This window comes from Trichoplusia ni, chromosome 26 (genome assembly GCF_003590095.1).
Source record: "Trichoplusia ni isolate ovarian cell line Hi5 chromosome 26, tn1, whole genome shotgun sequence".
NCBI classification, from domain to species: domain Eukaryota; kingdom Metazoa; phylum Arthropoda; class Insecta; order Lepidoptera; family Noctuidae; genus Trichoplusia; species Trichoplusia ni.
The window spans coordinates 4066124-4089220 of NC_039503.1; the positions used below are offsets into that span (position 1 = coordinate 4066124).

The 23097-nt window shown below is 35.2% G+C and overlaps 4 protein-coding genes across 5 annotated transcripts; 1 reads left to right on the forward strand and 3 right to left on the reverse strand.

Annotated features, from left to right (window-relative positions):
- Positions 1–2052: 2052 nt before the first annotated feature.
- LOC113505722 (gastrula zinc finger protein xFG20-1-like) lies at positions 2053–11601 on the reverse strand. The gene is made up of 10 exons (XM_026888532.1): positions 11365–11601; positions 10384–10537; positions 9827–9943; positions 9085–9225; positions 7296–8436; positions 5901–5946; positions 5391–5550; positions 4803–4922; positions 4023–4175; positions 2053–3629 (listed from the first exon to the last, which is right to left on the reverse strand). Exons 1-10 carry the CDS (start codon positions 11515–11517, stop codon positions 2530–2532), a joined length of 3285 nt encoding a protein of 1094 aa, XP_026744333.1. The 5' UTR covers positions 11518–11601; the 3' UTR covers positions 2053–2529.
- Positions 11602–12251: 650 nt separating this feature from the next.
- On the reverse strand, positions 12252–13238 carry LOC113505476. Its single transcript, XM_026888199.1, has 2 exons — positions 12736–13238; positions 12252–12465 (listed from the first exon to the last, which is right to left on the reverse strand). The coding sequence occupies exons 1-2, from the start codon at positions 13110–13112 to the stop codon at positions 12255–12257; spliced, it is 588 nt and encodes a 195-aa protein (XP_026744000.1). The 5' UTR covers positions 13113–13238; the 3' UTR covers positions 12252–12254.
- A 379-nt stretch (positions 13239–13617) lies between these two features.
- LOC113505470 (zinc finger protein 492-like) lies at positions 13618–17368 on the forward strand. Its single transcript, XM_026888190.1, has 5 exons — positions 13618–13820; positions 14142–14280; positions 14643–14738; positions 15360–15596; positions 15874–17368. The coding sequence occupies exons 1-5, from the start codon at positions 13659–13661 to the stop codon at positions 16863–16865; spliced, it is 1626 nt and encodes a 541-aa protein (XP_026743991.1). The 5' UTR covers positions 13618–13658; the 3' UTR covers positions 16866–17368.
- A 66-nt stretch (positions 17369–17434) lies between these two features.
- LOC113505467 (zinc finger protein 62 homolog) lies at positions 17435–22089 on the reverse strand. Of its 2 annotated transcripts, XM_026888187.1 has the most exons (9): positions 21869–22089; positions 21410–21557; positions 20982–21099; positions 20610–20663; positions 19884–19973; positions 19475–19543; positions 19241–19291; positions 18179–18601; positions 17441–17577 (listed from the first exon to the last, which is right to left on the reverse strand). In XM_026888187.1, the coding sequence occupies exons 1-9, from the start codon at positions 21925–21927 to the stop codon at positions 17525–17527; spliced, it is 1065 nt and encodes a 354-aa protein (XP_026743988.1). In that variant the 5' UTR covers positions 21928–22089; the 3' UTR covers positions 17441–17524. The 2 variants fall into 2 exon arrangements, with proteins under 2 accessions (XP_026743987.1, XP_026743988.1); XM_026888186.1 differs by having other exon boundaries at positions 17435–18601.
- Between the last annotated feature and the right edge of the window lie 1008 nt (positions 22090–23097).

The window sequence follows — 23097 nt, forward strand, 5'->3', positions numbered from 1 at the left end:
ACTCCATTTGTTAAGGTACTTGAAAAAGTTAATCTTGGTGTGTCTTTCAATACAAACAGATCCTACTACTATTATAAAGGCGAAAGTTTGTAAGTATGGATGTATGGATGTTTGTTACTCTTTCACGTAAAAACTACTGAATGGATTTGAATGAAACTTTACCACAATATAGCTTATACATCAGAATAACACATAGGCTACAATTTTTGAGGTTTCTAATGTGAGGTCGTAAAAAACACATTTTTGCGCTTACATTGCAAACGCTGACTGAATCCTGCAAGATAGATAGAAGGCAGGTATAAATTATAACATATCTTCTAACCACGCGGACGAAGTCGCGGGCAACAGTATTAAATACTACAACTAGTATTAAATAAATAATCGACAGGTTTACATATTTCAGCGATATATTTGATTTCGTAATCTTTATTGCTGTTTTACATTGGTTTTAAACTAAGTTTTCAGACAAAAAGACACCAAGATTATGTCATTTTTAAAGTACCTTAACAAATTATTTTTATTAATATTAAGTTCGTAAACTGTAATAGATAAATTAATTATTATTAACTTGCTGATGAGATTTCTCAAACACGATAAAACAACTGGCTAATAAACTTCTTATCGTTTTGACAGCAATCATTCTGTTAATAATCGCTTTAGTTTTGCTAGACAAAGCATACCATACTGGAATGAAAAAAAAAAGATTCATTATCCAATATAAGCTTAAACGCTTAAAGACATTCATATACAATAAGGTCGACATTCGCTTGAAAATAATTAATAAATAACTATAAAAATGGCCATCCTTGCAAAATCGTATACATAGAAATTCAAATTCACATAAATTGCTAAATTAAATGTTCTGTGTACATCTTGCGGTCTTAAAACAATTTATATTCAAATTGCGTCATGATACAATTTGTTGATTGTGTATTAAAACGCTACTTCATATGACCATTTTAATATAAATAATTGTGCGTAGTAATAGCCAGTCCTGCTTTTAGAGTTTTAATAGGGATGATGACAATTTTTTTTTGCAGTGTCCGTCTTGTAGTTTTTTGTATAATAATGGATACGTATTTTTTAATTTGTCCCGTAAACATAAATTGACCAAATTACAGTGAATGAAACTTACGCGTGACGTCACCATTGAGTATTAATTTTACTCTATCGTTACGTCACAAGCCCCCTCTCCTAAACTTTAAAGCAGTTAATCTTTGTCAATTCTCGTTTTTCTGAAAAAGGAAAAAATACGTGTCTCATACTTTTTAATTATCTAACTCAGGGACTAATGAGATTTTTTCTTTTTATACCCAGTCATCATGCCTATTAAAGGGTAAAACTTAACCTATTAAAGGCTAAAACCAAAACTACGTAGGCACAGTGCGAAGTACTTCTGTTGCCGCTAAAATTAATACAAAAAATTGAGATGAAAGTTAAGTAACGTTGTTGCGGTCATAAATTCGTGGGTACCATAAAATTTTATTTGTGACTTCTACGTTTTTATACACTCACTTATCTTGTTTGTTTGATTGTCATTCCGGTTGGATTTTTGCAACTCAATTTTGAGGCACTCCTCGATAAGCTAGCAGGCTGAAATATTCAGGGTAACTAAACCCGAAGACAAATCAGTTTACAACACTAAAAAAGGCTGGACCGATTTTGATAAAATTTGAATGGAGAGACATTTAAAGCCGTGGGTTTTTAGATTTTTAATGAAAACCTTTCTGTGTCCTTAATGTCTGTCACTTGACCGGTTATTTATCTGTATGTCTGAGTTATGACTAAAATAAAACAACTAAATAATTATGTACTCTGTTTAAGTCTGTTCAAATGGAAGGCATTACATTATGTACTTGTTATTTTGTAAATATAGTATTTGTTGAAATATTTTGTTTCATTTCAATATTATTTCCTCTCTTAGGGTCTAAACAGACGGACCGCATTTCAACTGCAAACCAACTGAAAATTTGCAGTTCGGCTGCAGTTTGAATGCAGTTAAAGCAACCGTCACACGACTGCACGCCGACTGCAATGGGACCGCAAGGTTGGTTTGCAGTTCTATTGCAGTCGTGTCAACTGCATTCAAACTGCATCCGAGCTGCAAATTTGCAGTTGGATTGCAGTTTCTCTAAGACATCATTTCTGGCTGGCGTAGTAAATTGGTAATGATGCTCACTGTTGGGGCCTGGGACTTTGATAGTGATGAATGTGATAAACAACGCTCGTTCTCCGAGAGGCTCGTTTTTTTGTAGGAGAGGCCAGCAGCGCGACAGCTATTGGCCGATTTTTTTTTCAACAAGATAATGGCGCCCCACGTGGGACCAAGAAGTGGTGATCAATTCTCGTTCTCTGTGTAAGAGGCTTGCAGTGGGACAGTTAGAGGCTGATTTTTTCTAACAATTTGGTAATGGCGCCAACGTGGGACCCAGAAGTGTGTGATCGATGCTTCTTCTCAGTATGAGAGGCCTGCAGTGGGACAGTCACAAGCTTAAGTTACATTAGCTTTCTTCTATGGACAGAATTACTTCATATGTCCTGATGTGTCTTCATATGCCCTTTCAAAGTACATTTCTGAACGAAAGCCATACCACAAACATTGCACGAGAACCGCCGGTCGTTCGCATGTATCCGCATATGCTGTAACAAGGCCTTCTTTCTCGCGAACGCCTTTCTACACACACCGCATTCAAACTCTTTCATCCCTCCATGTTTGACTAAATGCTCTTTCAATTCAGTCTTTGTGTAACAAGAATACACACACAACTGGCATTTTACATCTTTTTGTTCTAAATGACATCTCTTTATATGTAAAGACAGAGTGTACCTGCGATTAAAGGATTTATCACATACATTACATTTATATAATATTGGTTCTACACCATGCACGTCTACTAAGTGCTTCTGCCTTGTAAAATAATCAATAAACTTCTCAGGGCATTGCGGACACTTATTTTTCTTTAACATCCGATGAACGGCATCGTAATGAATTTTATACTTCAATTGCGTTCGAAAAGTCTTTTTGCATGTTTCACAGGGATAGCTACCTTGTCTATGCAACATGTAAGCATGGATTCCTAGCCTATGTTTCGTTACAAAACCCGCCCCACATTCCTCGCACATATAATTGGAATAATGTTTATTCATGTGCCTCTCAACCGCGCCAAAAGTTTCGAAACATAACCTACAAATTTGACATTCGAAATTGCTTAGTTTGAAAGGTATAACTCGATCTGAATATTCTAAATACATTTTCTTTTTATGTATTTCTTTTAAATGTGTTTTTAATTCATTTAAATTTGACATTTCTGTGTCGCAAATTGTACATTTCAGATCAGTGACTTCGGCGTAAACTACAAGACAATCAGCCGTATATTTCGTTAATAATTTAAATAAAATCGATTTAGGATGTATAGATTGGTGATTTCTTAGTAAATTGTGATTGGAATATATTTTTCTGCAATAGAAACAGGGGTAGCCATTTTTTGTTTTCGATTTAAAAGCAACGGCGTTGCTGTATTCGAATATGGCGGTCGCGTTTATGGCTAGAGCTAGCTTCTCTGACACATATTGAGTTGTCTTAGGTTTGTTGAGCAGCCTCTGTAGAGATTCCGCTGTTACTATCGTGTCTGGAATAAAGAAATAAAATATTATTAAATAAATATCGGGTTACGTACCTAGAGGTTTACAAAGAAATCGTATCGTGTTGCCCAGGTAACTGGGTTGAGGAGGTCAGATAGGCAGTCGCTTCTTGTAAAACACTAGTACTTAGCTGAATCTGGTTGACGATGACGATTTTCATTTCTTAAATAAACGACTCCCGCAACTATTTAATCCTTATGCCGGGGGACTTTCACAAACATTCAAGTCACATGCACAAAGACACCCAGACTCAGGACAAGCATTCGTGGATCACACAAATGCTTGTCCTACGCGGGGATCGAATCCGTGATACATCGCGCTCAGTGAGTTTGGCATGGTGACCTCAACCACTCGGCTATCCGTGCAGTATTAATAAATACCTCTGAGCCTATTCAAATGTTCCACGTATCCAGGGCAGATATTGTAGAGAGAGTATCGCGTGGGCAGCGCCGGGGGACTGGAGAAACGAGACAACAACGCTTCTTCTCCAGACACCAGATATTCTTCCTCGTTTTCCACCTCTTTGCTGCTATCTGAAAATAGTTATGCATAGGGATGTTACTTTATTAAGTCATAGGAAATTTCGACACAGCGAGAACTTTTATCTTAATATATATAAATCTCGTGTCACAATGTTTGTCCTCAATGGACTCCTAAACCACTTAACCGATTATAATAAAATTCGCACACCATGTGCAGTTCGATCAAACTTGAGAGGTAGGATAGTTTAAATCTCAAGTTATAGTCGCAATTTCTTCTAACCACGCGGACGAAGTCGCGGGCAACAGCTGGTAAAATTATATCTTACTTTCAGAATAAACTGATTTTGAATACTCAATTATTTGCAGTCTAATATCTATAAAGCTTTTTAAAATAAAATAAGTAGCAAGAGTGATAGCTTGAATTCATTCAAAAGAAGACTATATCCTAGGGAAGGGGGATAGATTGTCCCCGAGGGGGGAGACCCTATCTATCCGTGAGGGATAGTGTACTCGAGAGGGGAGAATACCCGTGGTTGAATGTTGCAACCGAAAAGGGAGAGTATTCGTCGGGGGATTTTGTTCCCAAGGGAGGGAGAACGTGTATCCATGGGGGAGAGTATACCCGAGGGGGGAAAACGTGTATCTATCTATGTTATAAGTATTATGCATATTTCTTACCACATTCATATTCTTCCTGATCATCAAATTGTTCCGCTTGAGAGCTATCCGAGTCTGTTCCACTCTCACTTTTCAATTCAGGTTTGATGTCTTGATTATTGTCACTTGATTCATCGAGCACTGAAAAAAATATGAGAAAGAAAATTCAACAATGCACGATACTTAACATGCGAACTTATAACTAGTAATGTGACAATATTAATAACAGTTTGCGTATGTGCTACGGCTGGGCACAGGCCGCTTCTCATGTAGGGAAATCTGTATCTTAATAGCGGTTTTGTGATTTCAGATTTTTCAATAGCTTTTTTTCATTCAATCACTCACTGTTCTTTTACACATATTAATTTTATTAAATAAACTTTACCATGGGCTAGTCACGTCGCGCGAATGCAGCCTGACCGTTGGACAAAATGGTCACCCACTGGACGATCGAGGAAGGGTATCGTCTTCCGCCACCAAGGTGGTGTGACGATCTAGTCAAGTACGCAGGGCAAACGTGGGCGGAAATTCCAAAAGATAGAGAAGTTTGGAAGAGAAAGGGGGAGGCCTTTGCCCAGCAGTGGGATCTAAAACAGGCTAAAACCTTACCATCAACAAACACGGTCTCTTTACTGTCTACTGCACAGTCTAGAGCTTGCAGCAGCTGTCTCTCAGTACTGACGACCATCATACGGAAGCTGGTCGCGTCGCGGAGTCGCTGCACGCACGTCGAGCATATTAAGGGACTGATGCGATTGTGTGTTGATAGCTGTTAAAATGTTACGTTTCAAGCATTGATAGCCCTTAGATACCACATGTCGACATTTGTTTTGGAGGAGCTTGTGGCTAAGCTATCTTTGCATAAGTGAATCGATCACAGGTTAAGCTACGCTTGACGCAGTTAGTCCACAGATCGGTGACCGTTTTTCGGAAGGCATGTTCAGTTGTGGGACCCTGCTGTTATTTATATATGTATGATGAAATTGCATTGTCATTGAGTCTACAGCTACCCTGAAAATTTCAGCCTACTAGCTTATGGGGCAGTGCCTCAGAATTTAGTTAAAAATCCAATGAGGCTGACAAACAAACAAGAAAATTTATAAAAACATGGGAAAATACCAGCTGGGTGTCCAACGGGAAATTTCCAATTGCTGGGTATGGTCTTCTTCACAAAAATTGTTGTAAATTTAAGCAGCATAAATACTAAGCAATACTTAATAACAAGAACATATTTAAAAACTAATGTAGTTCTAAACAGGAATTTTCAGATTAATTTATTTCAAACTTTAAAATATCCTTAAAAGCGTTTTAACATGATATTGTTTAGAGAAATGAGTTATGGAACATACATATTCCGGGCAAATTTCAAAACAATATTTGCTGGGTAAGCTAGTATAAGATTCTTATAAATGAATGAAATTCACACTGACTATAATGAAATATTAAGTCAATATGTTCCGATAATAATTGATTTTCAAGGCTGCTCTAGCCTTGCCGCGGTTGCCCTGTAGATGGGAGACCATTTCTAAACATATGCACCTTTCTATGCCTCAGATAGCAAATAAAACGGAGTTTTGAAACACCAAGAACGAAGCGAATTTTGTGTGAAATTTCAAGAATTATACTCCGAAATTTAATATACTGAGGGATTAATTCTTTTAAGCTCATATTTTTGTTAGTATAACTCTATTACTTTATTCATACTTACGTTTAAATTAAAGCATTCCATAAAAATATCTAAGTACACCTCTCTAACGTTGTTAAAATAATATTCTTTGGTCACATCTCTGTGATGGCCGTTTGCTAAGCAAAACCTACATTCCCCATAACTCGTGTACACGTTACTTTGTGCCATTTCGTTATTTTTGTGTTAGAAATCTGTGTTTTATAGCACAATAACAAACATTGGAAATGTTTTTGATTGAATTGTCAATTGATAATAGTGTTGTGAAATGTTAGTTGGATAATATTACCGATATTTTTTCAGTCCAAAATGGAAAGTGTTACGAGTAGAAATTAGAAATGTTGTTTTCCATTTGGGAATAAGAAGTAGTAATATAATTAATATTTCTATTAATAATATTGTTTTTTCTCACTTTCTATCTAAAGTCAAGTTAATGTTAAAACCGGTATTTGTTTAGAATTTCTGTGTACAAACTAAACGCGGTAGTTAAATTTTGCTATTCGCCGCTAGATGGAGTTCTATAATTTGTGTAGAATCTTGGTGACTAAGTTTTGTGGTAAATTTGTCACTCTCATATTAAAAGTTTAAGAATACAGTTCTTTAACTACAGAATTATAAACAATTAAACTATTCAAATAATTGATAACTTTTCATTTCTGATACCCTACCATCTGAACCCTTAACCCATCATTTTATGCTATAATAACATGCAGAAACAACTGCAGGCGTCATGAATCGCCATTTAAACATAGCTTCTTTTCACCCTTTGTAAGATTAAGAAAGGAATTCAAACATCAATAAAACAACAAAATTTCTACAAAACTATTTACTGCAAACTAAACTCGACATGATGCGTCTTCAAATGCCCTTTAAGACTGCATTTCTGAACGAAAGCCTGCCCACACACCGCACAAGCGAACCGCCGATCATTATTGTGTATCCTCATATGTTCCTTCAAAGTTTTCTTCCTCGCGTACGACTTCTTGCAAACAGAACATTCATAAATCCTCTCCCCATTATGCTTAACCATATGAACTCTTAATTCATTCTTCGTAAAACATTTATACGAACACATTTCACATTGAAAGTCACGTTCTTCTAAATGATCTCTTTTCATATGTCTCGATAAAGTATAGCGACGATCGAAACTCTTGTCACAAACATTGCATTTATATTGTAAGGGAGCTACACCGTGCACTTGGACCAAATGTTTCTGCCTTCTGAAGTACTCGGCAAATCGTTCCGGACATTTCGTGCATTTAAACCTCTTTAGCAACTTGTGAACCGTGTTCACATGGTTGTTGTGCTTCTGTAGCGTTGTGAAAACTTTGCCGCAGGACGCGCAGGGGAAACTGCCTCCCGCGTGCATACTCTTACAATGAACTTTCAACCTATATTTCGTTACAAAACCGGTCCCACATTCTTTGCACACGTAATTCCTGAAATGCACGTTCATATGCCTTTCAATGGACCCGAAAGTCTCGAAGTTAAAGCCGCATATTTGACACTCATAAACACTTGACTGTGACAACTTGAACGGTATGACTCTGTCAGTGAATTCCGGATGCATTTTCTTCTTGTGTACATTAACGAGATGAGTTTTCAATTCGTTTAGGTTTTGAAGTTTCTTTTCGCATAAATTGCACTTTAAATCTGTGATATCGACGTAAACGACTAAACACTCAGCGCCATAGGTCCTCAAAATCTTTTTGACTTCAGTTTTTTTGTGTTCATTCGTGTGAAGTTTCAGTTTGTCTAGGTTTTCGAATATGTTTCGGCAGAAGAAGCAAGGGAAGCCAGTTCGACTCTTGCTTCTGAAGGGAGTAATGTTGGAGTGCAGTAGGAGGGTGCTCGCGTTGACCATGTGCGCCATTTTCTCTGTTATGAACAAGCGGCGGCTCCCAGTTAGCGAGCGGCGTCTGTCTTGATCCTCTATTAACTTCATTATGGTTTTCGGAAGAACTTTTATATCTGGGAAAGGAGATTTATTTTGTAAGAACTTATCTGATATGAGGAGGAAGAGATGTTGATGATGATGATGATGCCTATGCTAGTAAAAAGAGAAGATAGGTATTTATCGCCAAGAGATGATGACATCCGATTAGTAAAGGTCAACACGCGTTTGTCTCGGGGGGTTGAAAACAAGCATACGTGGATCCCAAAAATGCACACCACAAATACTCGGCTATTCGTGCAGTCGGTAATGTAATCAAATATGTTTAAGATAATGCACGCTATCGAGACAGTGTAGCAATTGGAAAAATGGATTTTAGGGGAGCCTTTGGCCAGCAGTGGGACATAGGGAAGAAAAAAATATATAACAACTAGCTTTGCGCCCGCGGCTTCGCCCGCGTTGAGGTCGGTTATATCGCGTTTCCAAGAGAAATCTTCAAAAGTCCGGGATAAAAACTATCCTATGTTCTTTCTCAAGGTCAACTCTAACTCTGTACCAAATTTCATTAAAATCAGTTCAGTGGTTTAGGCGTGAAAGCGTAACAGACAGACAGACAGACAGACAGACAGACAGATAGACAGGCAGACAGAGTTACTTTCGCATTTATAATATTAGTAGGGAAGTAGGGATGGCTTATACAAATAGATCATATTTTGTAGTCTTACTCTGTAACAAATCCAAGTGTTTGCAGTACTCTGGGCATATATCCGGCAGCGTTGCCCGCGTGGGCAGGGGCGGCGGCTTGTCGCGCGCGAACCTGCGCAACAAGGCCGCCTCCCTGTCTTCTGGGGTGTCTGACACGTAATCTGTGAGACAGAAATATGATTCCTATTTGTATTATAAAGGAAGTTTGTTAGCTTAGCATTAGCTACTTTATTTAATATTATGTACAAAGCACTGCCAAGTGGATAAAACAATTCAAACCTCATATGAACTATGAAACTAGCTGTTGCCCGCGAATCCGCCCGCAACAAAATCATCCCACGGGAACATAAAATCGGGGTAAAAACTATCCACTGTATTAAACCTGGTTATTAACTTTCTATGTACCATGTTCCATCTAAATCCGTTCAGTGGTTTCTGCGTGACAGAGGAACAAACATCCATACTAACAAACTTTCGCGTTTATAATATTAGTAGAATACATACGTCCGCCATTGTATCTATATGGTTTTATTTTGAATAAGGTTAAGTTATTATTAAATGATGTAACGGTTTACTCACGTCAGTCGAACTTCGACTCGCTCGCCCGCCGCGTCAGCTCATGATTAAGGAGTCCGGTTGGGTCCAAAACTAGTCGGACTACCCCGATAAATACGCGTGAGTAAACCGTCACATCATTTAATAATGAATCAGTCTCACGACAGTTATTATAAAAAAAGGTTAAGTTAATAACGAAACACTCACCGCTAACAACATAATCCGAGTCATAGTCACCAACTTCTAGTTCTATTTCGCTCAGTTCCTCCTTTACATCCGCCTGCTTCTCCAATTTAACTTCTAGAGCATTCTCATCGACCGGCACTGAAATTAATGAGATATTTCGGTAAAGTAAAAACATAAAATAATATACCATTTGTTATGTAATGAGGTGTCTTTTTGCCAACAAAACTTAGTTTAGAATTGAAAAAATTTAAAACATTAGTAAAGATTAACAAATTAAATATACCACAACGAAGAAATATCTGTTGTTTGTGTATTTTTGTATTCAATATGCTAGATTATAATATGACTCCATGGGAGATTTGGCTGTTCAAGGCATATGAGTACTGGCGATAGTTAGGCCCTCAACGATTCCACATACAATACGCAGATCACACAAACGCTAGTCCCACGCGGGGAGCAAACCGGCGATATGTCTCGCACAGTGTGTTTGGCGTGGTCACGTCATCCACTCAACCACCTGTGCAGTCGTAAGTTATCTCATTGGTTAATGACCGGGCAACAAGTTAAAAGTGACATACCATTAACAAACACAGTAGCTTTATCATCAGAAACTAGAGCTTGCAGCAGCTGTCTCTCAGTACTGACGACCATCATACGGAAGCTCGTCGCGTCGCGGAGTCGCTGCACGCACGTCGAGCATATTAAAGTGGTTAGTAGGACATTTGTTGATAGCTGGAACATAAATATATTCCACAACTTTATCACAATGACACCGGCCCCAACATACTTGGGAAAAAGGCTAGGATGATAATGAACTTTCACACACTGCCATCTAGTCTCCAATGAAACAAAGCTTGTATTATGAGTACTAGACACCTGATAAACTTGCTTATATATTTCTATACATACATAATATCGATAAATTACACCTAAGCAAGACAAATGATCATGGTTATCACACAAAAATTTGTCCTGAATGGGAATCAAACCCATGTTTCCGGTTTAGCAGTCAGGGCCGCTGAAACCCAGCTCAAGAGGCCAGTCCAATACTGAGTTTAGTGTGGAAATTGAATGTAGGTAAGACTTTCTTTGTTATTTATTTAGTAGCACTGATTTCTTTTTTGTACAGAAGTCAAGAGTTAATACAGGAAGTTGTCTGTATGGTCTGTTGATTATAAATTTATTGGTTTTTATTTTGATCTAAGCTCATCTGTGGAAATTATGTTATTTTACATAATTTACATAACATCATTTTCTAGGTATCCCATGTAGTACATTAATAAACTGTAGAAAATTAAATTATAATTTTAGAAATATGTAGCAAAATCAGAAAATTGTATGTGAAACAATTAAAGGATACGTTTAAAGAATTACCTTACTATGTATACAACTTAACAAGCATAAAGGGTTTTTATTAAACTAATTTAATCGTACAAAGTTTCTATTATACTTTCAGTTTTTTTACGTCATAAAATCCACTAAGAATTAAAATCGATTGCAATCTACGTCTATATTATACTAGAATGAAAGCACAAATCAATATTTCTCGAAATACTTACAAATAAATTAAAACTTTCCATAAAAATATCGAAGTATACTTCTCGTATACCGTTGTAGTAATATTCTTTCATCATATCTCTGTGTTGGCCTTTCGCTTGGCAACAGCGACACTCTCCATAAGTTGTATATATCGCAGATTTATTTGCCTCCATTTCATAGACATAAATTACGATTAAAAGTTATTAAAACCTTAAACTAATAAATATCAACAATCCGATGTTTTTGTTGGCAATTTGACGTTTCATTAGTGTTGGGAAGCAAGTAAGTTTTGAAAATGTTGCTGAGTTTCGGTAAAAATTACCGGTTTATTTTATAACTTGTTTTGCGGCTGAACAAAATAATTGTGGCAGATAATCATAATCCAATCATCAAGAAGCAATATTAAATATTTTATAACAAATTTTTTAATACCAAAAAAACAAGAAAAAGAGCTTTATGTACCAGAATTGTACATGAAAGTTTAAACAAATAAAAAAAGAGGAAAATTCACATTTAATATTTTGATGGAATCTAATAGATATAAATACTATAATAGAGGCAGGCGTTTCTACCTTTTAGGAATTTATCAAAATGTTAAAAAGGAAATGAAAGCAATATGGATGAACAAAAAGGTTTAATTTATATCACACGAGCTTATATTTTACATACTTTGTAAAAAGATTATAGTTGTTACTTAGCCAAAATAATTTGGAACACTAGCTTAGCCTAAATTACAAACAAATTAAGAAAAATGATTTGTTTTTTTATACACCAAAATTAAAATAATTTTAAATGACAAAAGCAATAGTATCAACTTAAAATAATAAGTTAATAAAAACTATACTATTTAACACTTAACAAATAAGGCTAATCAACTTTTTAACAAAACATGATAAAAAATCAGATCTATTCAATTACTTTTTTTTTCTAACAGATCTACATAGGCACAGTCAATGAGGTCTTCATCCTTAACTTCAAGCTTAATCTGGAGGTCTCTTGCAATGGCCTGACCTTCTTCGAGAGTCTGTTCTGGTCGCAGAACAACTTCCAGCTCCATGAATTGGCCAAGATCTTGAACTGTGTCAATATGGATGCGGGTCTGGTCAACCAAGTATAGTTTTCTAAAAAAAGATAATAGTAAAATATTAAATAAAATAAATGGTGTCTCATTAAATTAATAGGTACATGAGATAAATTTGACAATAAGTATACTTGTTATTTATTCAACATTATCTCAATACATCAAACATTTTTGGCGTACTGGCAGATTATGATTTTTTTTTTAAACCTTTCTTGACTCAGTCCCTAAGATTTTATGAAAGAAGTTTTTTTTAAAGTTAAGATGTCGTAGACGTAATTCAATATGAAAATCATCAAAAACCTAATCTCACCGTTCCTTAACGACTCTGCCTCGAATACCCAAACATTTCTTTAACATTTCATTCAACAACTTCGCCTTTTCATTTTCGTTGACCGAAAAGTTTAACAGCTCGTAATTACAAATTTTCGGACCTCCTTCGTCAGCGCGATCGTATCTTACAAGCACAGCTGATGAATCAAGATAGTTTCTCATCTTCAAACGTCCTTCATTTACTTTGTAAAATGTATCATCTTGATTTATTAATGTTGGCGGCCCGCCGCTCAGTTTTTCGGCAATTTTGCAAATATTTTCGAAGTCTGTAACTTTTGCTTTGATTTCTACGTTACGCATGTTGGTTTTGTAATAGAGACTAGATTGAATAAATCTTCTTGATAAATAGGTTAACATGAGCTGTTGTGCGATTTCTATTCAGTTTTCTCGTCAGTTATTAAGATTTAAGAGTAGCCGGCACTCAGCAAATCGCAAGTACAACCACAAGTTTCGACAGGTACAGATTTTAAACTTTTGACATTTTGATAGTAACGTAACGTACGTTCAGCAATCTTATTGATTTATTTATTGTATTTTTCACTATTGAAATATTTATTTAGGTATAATATTTTGTATTTCAGTATTTTTGTATATTCAACCGATTAAATATTATGTATAAGTGTCTTAGTTGTTGTTCGAGTCACACAGAAAGTAAAGACTTAAACAGAAAATCACGGCGGAACGAAACGTTTTTTTACAATCGATCTACAACCACAGTTGTCACAGTCAAAATCAAAATAGACCTTATGCATTGGAATTAAAGATGCTTTACCAACCTACTAAGTCAACACTTGTGCGGTATCCTGTACTTAGCTAAAAAAAAACAAAAGCAAATGTCAAAATATTGTCAGAATCTTGAAAACAAATCGTGACGCGGAATAAAACTATATTTTATCAATTAAAATGATGGATGATGAGAATACAGAGAGTTGGATCTCACAGCCAGATGTTTGCCGATGTTGTTTATCTGCAAGCGGGACCTGGGACATGACCGCGTCTTATATTACGGAGGCCGGTAGCAAAGAGGTTTATTCAGAAATGGTTCGAGAGTGCTACGGCGTTTCAGTATGTTTTTTTTATTAAATTGCTTTAAAAAATATTGCTTTTACTGCTTTCTGTTAATCTCACTTATTCCTTATAACAATACCGCACAAGTAAATATTTTTTCAATATCTATAAGACTTGCTATAGAACTTTTTATGTAAATATGATTAAATTTTCATTAAAACCCGCCCAGCCATTTGCGCGTACAGAGCTGATAAACACACGAACACTCATAAAATGCACTTACCTTCACATTTACAATACCATTATGATTTTACCTTCACATTTACAATACCATTATGATTTTGATTCTTATTAATCAATTAATTACTATTTCTTCAGCTATCTTACCTGATGGAGTGGGGTCCAAGTAGGATGGTGTGTGCTCTCTGTGTGGGGCACCTGAGAGACGCTTGCAGTTTCCGGAAACAAGTGATGAAGGCAGAGAACCGGTTCATAGCTTATTATGACAGCAGGAAAGGTATGTTTAGAAAGCAATGGTATTCTATTCTATTTTATTTTATTTACTGGGTAATAAGGTTGGTGTGAGTGGTGCTTTTTGTCAGTCGTGGTAGGTTTAAGGTTCAAATATTGAAAAAGCAAAACTTGTTTTAAATAGCCCACTTTGTTCCACTACTGAGCAAAAACCTGTAAATATTTCCATGATTGACTATCCTGGTAAAACTTTAAAAACAATAAAATATTTTTTCTATAAATTAAGCTTTATAGATATATGAATAACTATTTTTTTTTTTTTTTGTAAAAATATATTTATAATTAGTATAATTACCTTATTGTAATGACTTTATAATTTTAAATTAAACTGATTACTTAAATTTTCAGATGAATTCAACTCAGTGCCAGTCAAGTTGGAGCAAGACCTTAGTCCAGACATCTCAGACAGTCCAAACTGTTTCAACAATGACTTAGATACTAATGGTGAGATTTATTTAGATAGATAGAATACTCTTCATTGTACACCATAAGGAAAAACAAACCAGGTCAACACACAAATATGATGAGTACAGAAGGCGGTCTTATTGCTAAAAAGCAATCTCTTCTAGACAACCTTTTTAATTAATTTTAATTACATACATACATCTGACACTCCCAGGAAGTTGGGTGTCCATGAGAGATACCCGCCTTAGCTAAGAAATTAACGAAGGGATCACTAACGTACATGTGGTTACAGGCAACGAAATATCGCCGGGAAATACTTAAAAGTTTAAAGCCCGCAGAATACCGCCGAATTACCTGGCAGTAATTGTTGCGTTAGTCAGCAGATTGCCAAAACATTAGAAAAGAACACATGTTTCTTTTCCCGCCATGAATTTTTAACATCCTTAATGCCTAATGAACTTGTAAAAAAAACAAGAAATTAAAATATTTATTAAGATGAAGATGATAAAGAAATATTCAAGACTATCATGTGGAACTTTTCGGGTGGCACAAAATATATTCAGATTTATAAGTACATTATCTAAGTCTAGATGTGAAGAAGAAACATCACAACACACTTATATAAATAATTATGTTAAATTATGAATTTTATGATTACAGAAGCTTTATTAAAAACTCAAGTAGTAGATACCAGCACATCTAAGAGAAAGAGACAAAAAACCGCACTGAAGTGTAAAAAAAAGAGAGAAAAGATAGTAGACGATGATTCGGACACGCCCATTTCTGAGCTGTCAAAGAAAAATGTATCTTATGACGTTGAAGATAAGATTGAAATTGGTTTAAATGGAATGGAAGTTATAGAAAATGGTTTTAAATGTCTTGATACTGCGGAGATAGGTAAATATTGTTTTTCATTACTTTGCTTATTAATGCTTAGTAACATAAATAGAAGTATTATGTGTTTAGCAATTGCAAAATAATAACAAATGCGTGCGATGCACAATTATTGCTAGCTGAATGATAATTCGTATCACATTGACTTTTTAAAAGTAAAACATGAAACACCTATTCATATAACTTCATGTTTTATTCTCATTTAAAAAAAATGGGCTTTTTAATAAAAAAATGCTGACTTTTTCTGAATTGTATTATGGCACATTATTCTTCACTTTAGGTACCACCCACACAAGATTACAAAACGGTGTAAAGCAAGTTTCAGAACGCAAGCGAGTCATGTTAACATGTGAAACTGTCCTAAGAGACACCACAGCCTGCCCCTTCAGACACCACAAAAGCTGGTTCCAATGTTTCTTCTGCCAACAAGACTTCATGGAAATAAACCTCCTTCGAGACCACACATTAAAAACCCACGCCGACGTAAACGAAGAAATAAAAAAAATAAAACGTTACCCGCGCTCCTTACAAATCGAAATTTCGAATCTTGAATGCCGCTTATGTCAGTTGACTTTGACAGATGTCATTTCGATGTGCTGCCATTTTATTGAGGTTCATAAAAAGGTTGTTTATAAAGAATGTATTGCTGATTATAAAGTTAATGGCAGTCCATATTCATGTCATCTCTGTGGAAAACAATTTCACGTATTTAGAACTTTAACAACACATCTGAACGAACATTACGCGAACTGCATATGCGATGTATGCGGCAAATCATTTTTAAATTCGAAAAGGTTAAAAGTCCACAAGCGTACGCACGAAAACGGCCATTTTCCGTGTAAAGAGTGCGGTAAAGTACTTAAAACTAAAACTTCTAAAGCCAATCATATGGAAAGTGCTCATTCGAAACGCGTTATTAAATGTCAAATATGTTTTAAACCTATGAAACATTATAATGACCGAATAAAACATATGTCTGAGGTCCATAATATCACGCATAAGTTCAAATGTCCTATCTGCAGTAGAGAGTATAATATTAAGCATTATTTAGCGACGCATATACGTCAGACGCATGGGCATAAAAACAAGAAGTGTTTGGAATGTGGCATGGCGTTTATAACGAACCATGGTTTGAAGAAACATATGTTGAAACACACTGGGGTTAAACCGTTTTCTTGTACTGTTTGTAGTAAGGCATATGCGAGGAGTTATACTCTAAGGGAGCATATGAGATCACATGATAATGAAAAGAGGTTTGTTGAGAATGAATGATAAAAAACATTATTCATATTTTGGACAGAGGGCGCCACATAACCTTTTCCCGGGAGTATTCAACTCACGTCGAAGGCAAGGCCGGTAAGGGTATGTAGGATTTTCTAAAAGCACTCCGGGCCCCTTCTACTACTAAAACCAGAATCTCGGGATCGCTCACGAATTTTCTGCGCGACTGTGGCGTTAGTACTCCTAACCCATTACAAAAATAATTGTCTAAATATGAGAAGTGATTATAGCGCCATCTAGTGTCGAGTAGCATATTGCAAAGCTGTCAACTTATATCTGCCATTGGTCTCAGTACTTTTAGTGAAGGGGCATAATATTCTTTCTCTCCTTTCGGTTTTCTCGGCGTTCGATATTCTTCATTCACAACTGTTACAGTTTTGTTTTAAACCTAGACAGTCCCATTGTTACGATTATAACGCTGATCAAATCTCATAATCATATCTAATCAAATTATTTCTGTAAAATTTAATAAAGAAAAACCTATTTATACGCAAGACTTGTATTTTTAATTCTTGCTCCTTGTTTTCTGGTTTCAGTTAATGTTAAAATAAAACAAGATATATAAATACAAATTTATTTATCATCAGGCTTTTTATATACAATTAAATTCTCACTCTCCTCGTCGCCATGATGGACGCGTATATGATTTTTCAAACTACATTTCTGTACGAACGCTTGAGAACAAGCTCCACACGACCACCTCCTGTCATTCAAATGAATTTTATTATGTTCCGTCAAAGTTTTAGCGCGGGCATACTTTTTATGACAAACTTTACATTCGTAATTTTTCTCACCAGAATGAACTATTAAATGATAAGACAGTGCATGTCGAGTTTTAAACATCATCCCACAAGTATTGCATCCAAATTTAGGTTCCTTTAAAGTTTTCAAATGATCAGATCTTATATGTGAATTCAAACTGTTTGGTGTACCGAACTTCTTTGAGCATAATTTGCAGGTTAGGTTTAATGGCGCGCGATTATGTACTTCTTCTAAGTGTTTCATTCTTGTTCTGTAACTTGGGAAGGTTTTGTCGCATATTGAACATAGAAAAGATCGTTTTTTGTGTGTGTATCGAATATGACTTTTGAGTAAAATGTTGGAGCTGCATATTTTGTTACAAATGTCACATTTTACCGGTTTTTCTATGTTGTGTAGTTGTGTGTGAGCGCGTAATCTTTCGGGTAGAAGAAAGCATCTACCGCATACGTCACAAACATAATCTGTGCTGTGTTCATTCATGTGTTTCGATAAAGTTTTGAAAAATAGAAATTCTGCTTTGCACTCATAACATTTATACTTACCGTCGCTCAAATCGTACGCTAAAATACAATCATTTGGCTTAATAACGTCATTAAACAAAATATTATGATCATCTGTCAAATGTTTTATTAAAATTTCGAGGTTATCAACTTTTTTTTTACAGATCCTGCACTTGATGTCACTGACGTCAGCCCGTATTCGGTCTTTAGGCCTTAAAATACTTTTTAAAATCGATTTGAAGCTGATATTCTCGTGTAGTTTATCGACGTGTGTTTTTAGTTCTTGAAAACCTACATATTGTTTATTGCAGTAGAGACAATTGAAATATCCTTTATTTGATTTGAAAGGTAAAATGGTGGAATGTTCTAGAATGAGGCAGACATTTTGTCTCGCTTTCACGTAGTTCGCTTTCCTTCCGTCGACGTTCTCGCGCTTTTTCGATGAATATATTTGTTTTATTTTATCTGCAACAAATGCAAAAAGTAATAACAACATAGACTTCTCTAATCTCGTTAAAGAAGTTACTATACGACGCAATGTTGAACGCTGTACTTCGGATATCTCTAGGACAGTCAAAAATATGCTTAAATACTATGAGCATAAAGATCACAAATGATTAGCTGGCACTAAAAGACTCGAGCGTTGTCGATGCCAAAATTTTTACGAAACTATTATGTACTTTATGTCGACAATTTTAAAGTCTGTTTTCGAGTATCACGAAATAAAGGTACGAAGATAATTTTGCATTACTATGAGTTTATTATTTTATCAGCTGGGAATGAGTGTGTCCGCGTCGGGGTCCGAAGAAGACAAGTTCCCAACAGTGAACATGTGGGCTGCTATAATAACATTCTCGCCTCGCCTTTATCGGACGAGGCGAAGAATGCTTTATAGCCTTATGATAATGGCCATAAGATTGCGGGCAGGCCACTAGTTATATTATTATATTATGTAAGTGTTAATTTTTAAAAATATCTGTATCAATCATCGGGGTGACATCTTCTATTCAGAAAAAATACCGTAAATAAAAAGAAAAAAAAAATCTGTTAGGAATATAAGGAGTGGGGATAAACACTAAATATATAAATAATAGAAAGACTCACTTCTTTTGCTGTCTGTAATCTTTGGCTTCCCTTTCGTTTTATCTACAGAATCTGAAAAAAGAAAATATCAAGTTTCAAACATTTTTGGCGGGGGTTGGCGTCAAAAGATGAGCAATTAATCACCATATTAGTTATAGATAATAACAAAATCGGTTGAGCAATTTGGACGTCACAGCGCGAGCGTATCAGACAGACAGTTACATCCCCCTACATAATATTCAGAAGTAAAAGCACCTTTCATGTGATCTTCTAGTACAACAGATTTAGCTTCAATCACATCTTCCATTTTGATTGATGTTGAATCTGTAAAAGAAAATAAAATGTGTACATTATTATATAAAAGACTCGAAATATATCTTGAATAATTAATCTATGCATAGGAAATATGGGGGGGGGGGTAGTGAAACATAAAAAAAATACTTTTCAATTAAATCTACATTAAAACGGTAAAAAGGAAAGTGTGTTTTAGTAGTAAGAGTAACGAATAACTACGCAACCTAAATTAAACTTTATTCCATCGCTTCTACAGTCGCTTTTCACTCGCATAATAACTTTCACTTGAATCTTGTATATGTATTAATATTTATTTGAGAAAGTATTGATTATAATATTATTTATTGCAGTCATAATACACGTCACTCACCATCATAATTTTCTTCTGTTTCCAAGTCATAGTTATCACACAGATTGTCATCAACATATGTTGACACTGGCGCCATTTTGGTTGGTAGTTCTGAAAAATAGACATTTGCAAGTTAATCCTGGAAGATTAACGCAGTTTAAACCTTTTCTTGAAATTTTAGTCCGTAAGAAAGTTATCATATATTTCACAACTTTCACACAACGCCGTCTAGACTCGAACTAAGCAAAGCTTGTATTATGAGTACTAGACAACTGATAAACATACTTCTATATTAAAAATTAATTATAAAGAGACTTATATTATGCTCTTATATTTTTATAAGGAAGGAATACTTTCGTGAGGACGATTCATTATTAAATGATGTAACGGTTTACTCACGCGTATTTATCGGTAGTGCCCGACTAACTTCCGACCCAACCGGAGTCCTTAATCATGAACTGACGCGGCGGTAGTCTAACTAGTCGGGCAATCCCTATGCGCCGCGTGTGTAAACAGTTGCATCATTTAATAATTAACGGTCCACCGCCTAGTAAAATAAACTTCAAGAATTAGTAGAACACAATTAAAGTTGTAAAATTTTGTAAAAGGCAATAGGAATAATAACAATTATCCATTGTATTTATGCATGTGTGTGTGTGTGTGAAAGAGATAGAGAGAAAGAATGAAGAAGAGTTCGTGTGTGTGTGTGTGTGTTTGTGGTTATAACAAAAAATATTATTATCTTACCAAGATTATTGTTTCCCGCATCACATTGTTCGTGCTTAACAGTTCGCGTCATATCTAGAAAAAAAAACGAATTTGATAATAATAAATAAATGCGGACAACATCACATACATTGTTCTGAACCCGAAGTAAGTTGCGAAAGCACTTGTGTTATGGAATTCTGATACAACGAAGGTACCACAAACACCCAGACCCGAGACAATGTAGAAATGTGATTATTTACATTGACTCGACCGGGGATCGAATCCGGGGCCTCAGAGCTAACGACACCTTGAAACCGGTGCGTACGCCACTCGACCACGTCCGTTGTCCGCATTTATTATTGTGGTCAGAATCAGGGCAAGTAGTGAAAGTAGTATTATTTAATTGATTACCTATAAGTTGAGAGCTGATGGCAGCCTGACACCGCATCACTTTCTGTTTGAATTGCAGAGCGTTCCTCAGCTGTGTGATACACACTTCACATATCTGCTCTTTTGCGTGTTCAGGCCACTGTAAGTTAGAAAGTTACTTGACAAAATATACATGAGAATATAATGCAATTATTTGTTTACATTCTATCTAAATATTTTTAATTTTAACAATACTGCTGTCTAAAAATCAATGTAAAAAGGTAATGATAGTTGCCAAATTAAACATACTTCTGAAATATGTAAATTGTTTATGTATGAAGTCTTTTTTTAAAAAGATATCAATATTTAGATTTATCTTCTATAATAAAATTGTGAAGGACAAGTGAGTAATGTGATGATTTTTAAAGTTTATAGCAAATGTGGTAAGAAGTGGTTGTTTCCCTACTCACCGTCAAATTAAAGCACTCTTTCAACATATCTCCATACACCTCCGTCTTTCCCATCCACATATATTGGAACCACAGGCTTTTGAGACACACCAGCTCTAAGCAGCAGCAACATAGCTGGTATGATTGTGAATTATGTGCAGTATCCTGTCTGAAAATAAACATTATTAATGTTTTTAATGCTATAATCCTTAAGACATCAGTGCAGAATAAAAATATACACGCGGGTACTATCTATTATATGTTATTTTTAACTCGAAAAATAACAGCAGTTTAATGTGACTAAATTGCAAAATATAAACAAAAAGATGTTTTTCTTTCATAATTTATAACTCACCTCTTTTTACTTACTTATACGGAACAGTTATATATATTATTTATAAAATGGATCATAAATAAGAGGGCCTATTATATACAACACAGAATAAGTTAATTAATAAAAAATAATATTTATTTACATACCTTAGTTGATTTGACAATTGCTGTGCAGATTTTCGAGTTAAAATTACGTCTTTCTCCATTACGTATCGTCACTACACGTAATTCTATATTATTATAGCACCTTATTTGATAATTTAAAATGTTTATTTAAAATTGCATTGCAATATTCAGCTAAAAAAAATAAACAGTAAGCACAGCTGCATCAACCCAACAAGCGATTCTGTCAAATTGACTGACACAACAAGAGCAACTACAGAATATTGACAACTTTATGGAGTTCCCACGGCCACGGGTATCGTAAAACGGAGTGAATAATAGAGTTTAAAGGGGTAAATAATTGAAAATTGTGTATTTTTAGGGGGTCGCATGTATTTGCTTACATAAAAATGCTTAAACACAATTATTTTATGAATTGCTCGACAATTTTCATAATAATCCTTATATTTACTCCGTTTCACGGACAGGACATACTTTTTATAACGCTATTATTTTTAAATTATTAAGCGTAAGAAATACCCCGTTGTCTTGGAAGGTTTTAGAAACATTGCAATAAGCATTCGTAGGGCATTTCTGCGTTAATTCACGTTTCCTCCTCTCTATTCTATTTTGTTCGTGCTGCGCTTGTTACCCATTTCATTTTAAGACCTTAGTACCTTTTGGACTGCAAATAAAGTATTGATGATGTATTTTATTATGCAGGAAACCGTTGTGGAAAGGCGCTATGGTTTTCGAGTTTCGATATTTTAAAAACTTTTGTAACTATGTGCCTACCTATAGCTTGAACTCCAAGCAAGGATATATGAAGTAAAACTGTACTTACCTATACCATTTTTAGACACACTTGATGGACCATATTATATAATAGGTATAGTTATTAGGCTTTCCTATTGATCTTAGGGGCAGTTCAGGGGTCTGTAAATAATGGGTAAAACGGTCTTACAACATTTTGTACTCCATGAATCATGATAGGTAGATATTTTGAACGATTGTGTTTATCAGTTGCGACTGTAACTACAAATCCTAATAAAAGGTCGAGATATATCGAAGGTACAGGTGTGACGGCGGAAAATACCCTCAAATTAACTTGTTACTAAGCTAAGGCTAAGTACAGAAAAACAAATCAAGTGGGGATTTGTTTTTCTGTACTTAACCTATTTTTAAAGAACCCCCAGTGTAGCGAGTCCGACTTACAGTTGATCTGTGATCTTTTGATTAAGAAATATAAATTAACATACGCATTTAAAAATAAC

Coding starts and splice junctions, on each gene's coding strand:
- LOC113505722 (XM_026888532.1), bottom strand. CDS start 11,517: ATGGAGGCAAATAAATCTGCGATATATACAACTTATGGAGAGTGTCGC. Junction 5,947..7,295: donor CATGTCGAGTTTAGTTTGCA/GTAAATAGTTTT, acceptor ATTTTTGTGAAG/AAGACCATACCCAGCAATTG. Junction 5,551..5,900: donor TCCCGTTGGACACCCAGCTG/GTATTTTCCCAT, acceptor ACATTTTAACAG/CTATCAACACACAATCGCAT.
- LOC113505470 (XM_026888190.1), top strand. CDS start 13,659: ATGATGGATGATGAGAATACAGAGAGTTGGATCTCACAGCCAGATGTT. Junction 13,821..14,141: donor GAGAGTGCTACGGCGTTTCA/GTATGTTTTTTT, acceptor CTATTTCTTCAG/CTATCTTACCTGATGGAGTG. Junction 15,597..15,873: donor TCTTGATACTGCGGAGATAG/GTAAATATTGTT, acceptor TCTTCACTTTAG/GTACCACCCACACAAGATTA.
- LOC113505476 (XM_026888199.1), bottom strand. CDS start 13,112: ATGTTAACCTATTTATCAAGAAGATTTATTCAATCTAGTCTCTATTAC. Junction 12,466..12,735: donor GGCAGAGTCGTTAAGGAACG/GTGAGATTAGGT, acceptor ATCTTTTTTTAG/AAAACTATACTTGGTTGACC.
- LOC113505467 (XM_026888186.1), bottom strand. CDS start 21,927: ATGGAGAAAGACGTAATTTTAACTCGAAAATCTGCACAGCAATTGTCA. Junction 19,544..19,883: donor AACAGAAGAAAATTATGATG/GTGAGTGACGTG, acceptor TTTCTTTTACAG/ATTCAACATCAATCAAAATG. Junction 18,602..19,240: donor GATTACAGACAGCAAAAGAA/GTGAGTCTTTCT, acceptor CATTTGTTGCAG/ATAAAATAAAACAAATATAT.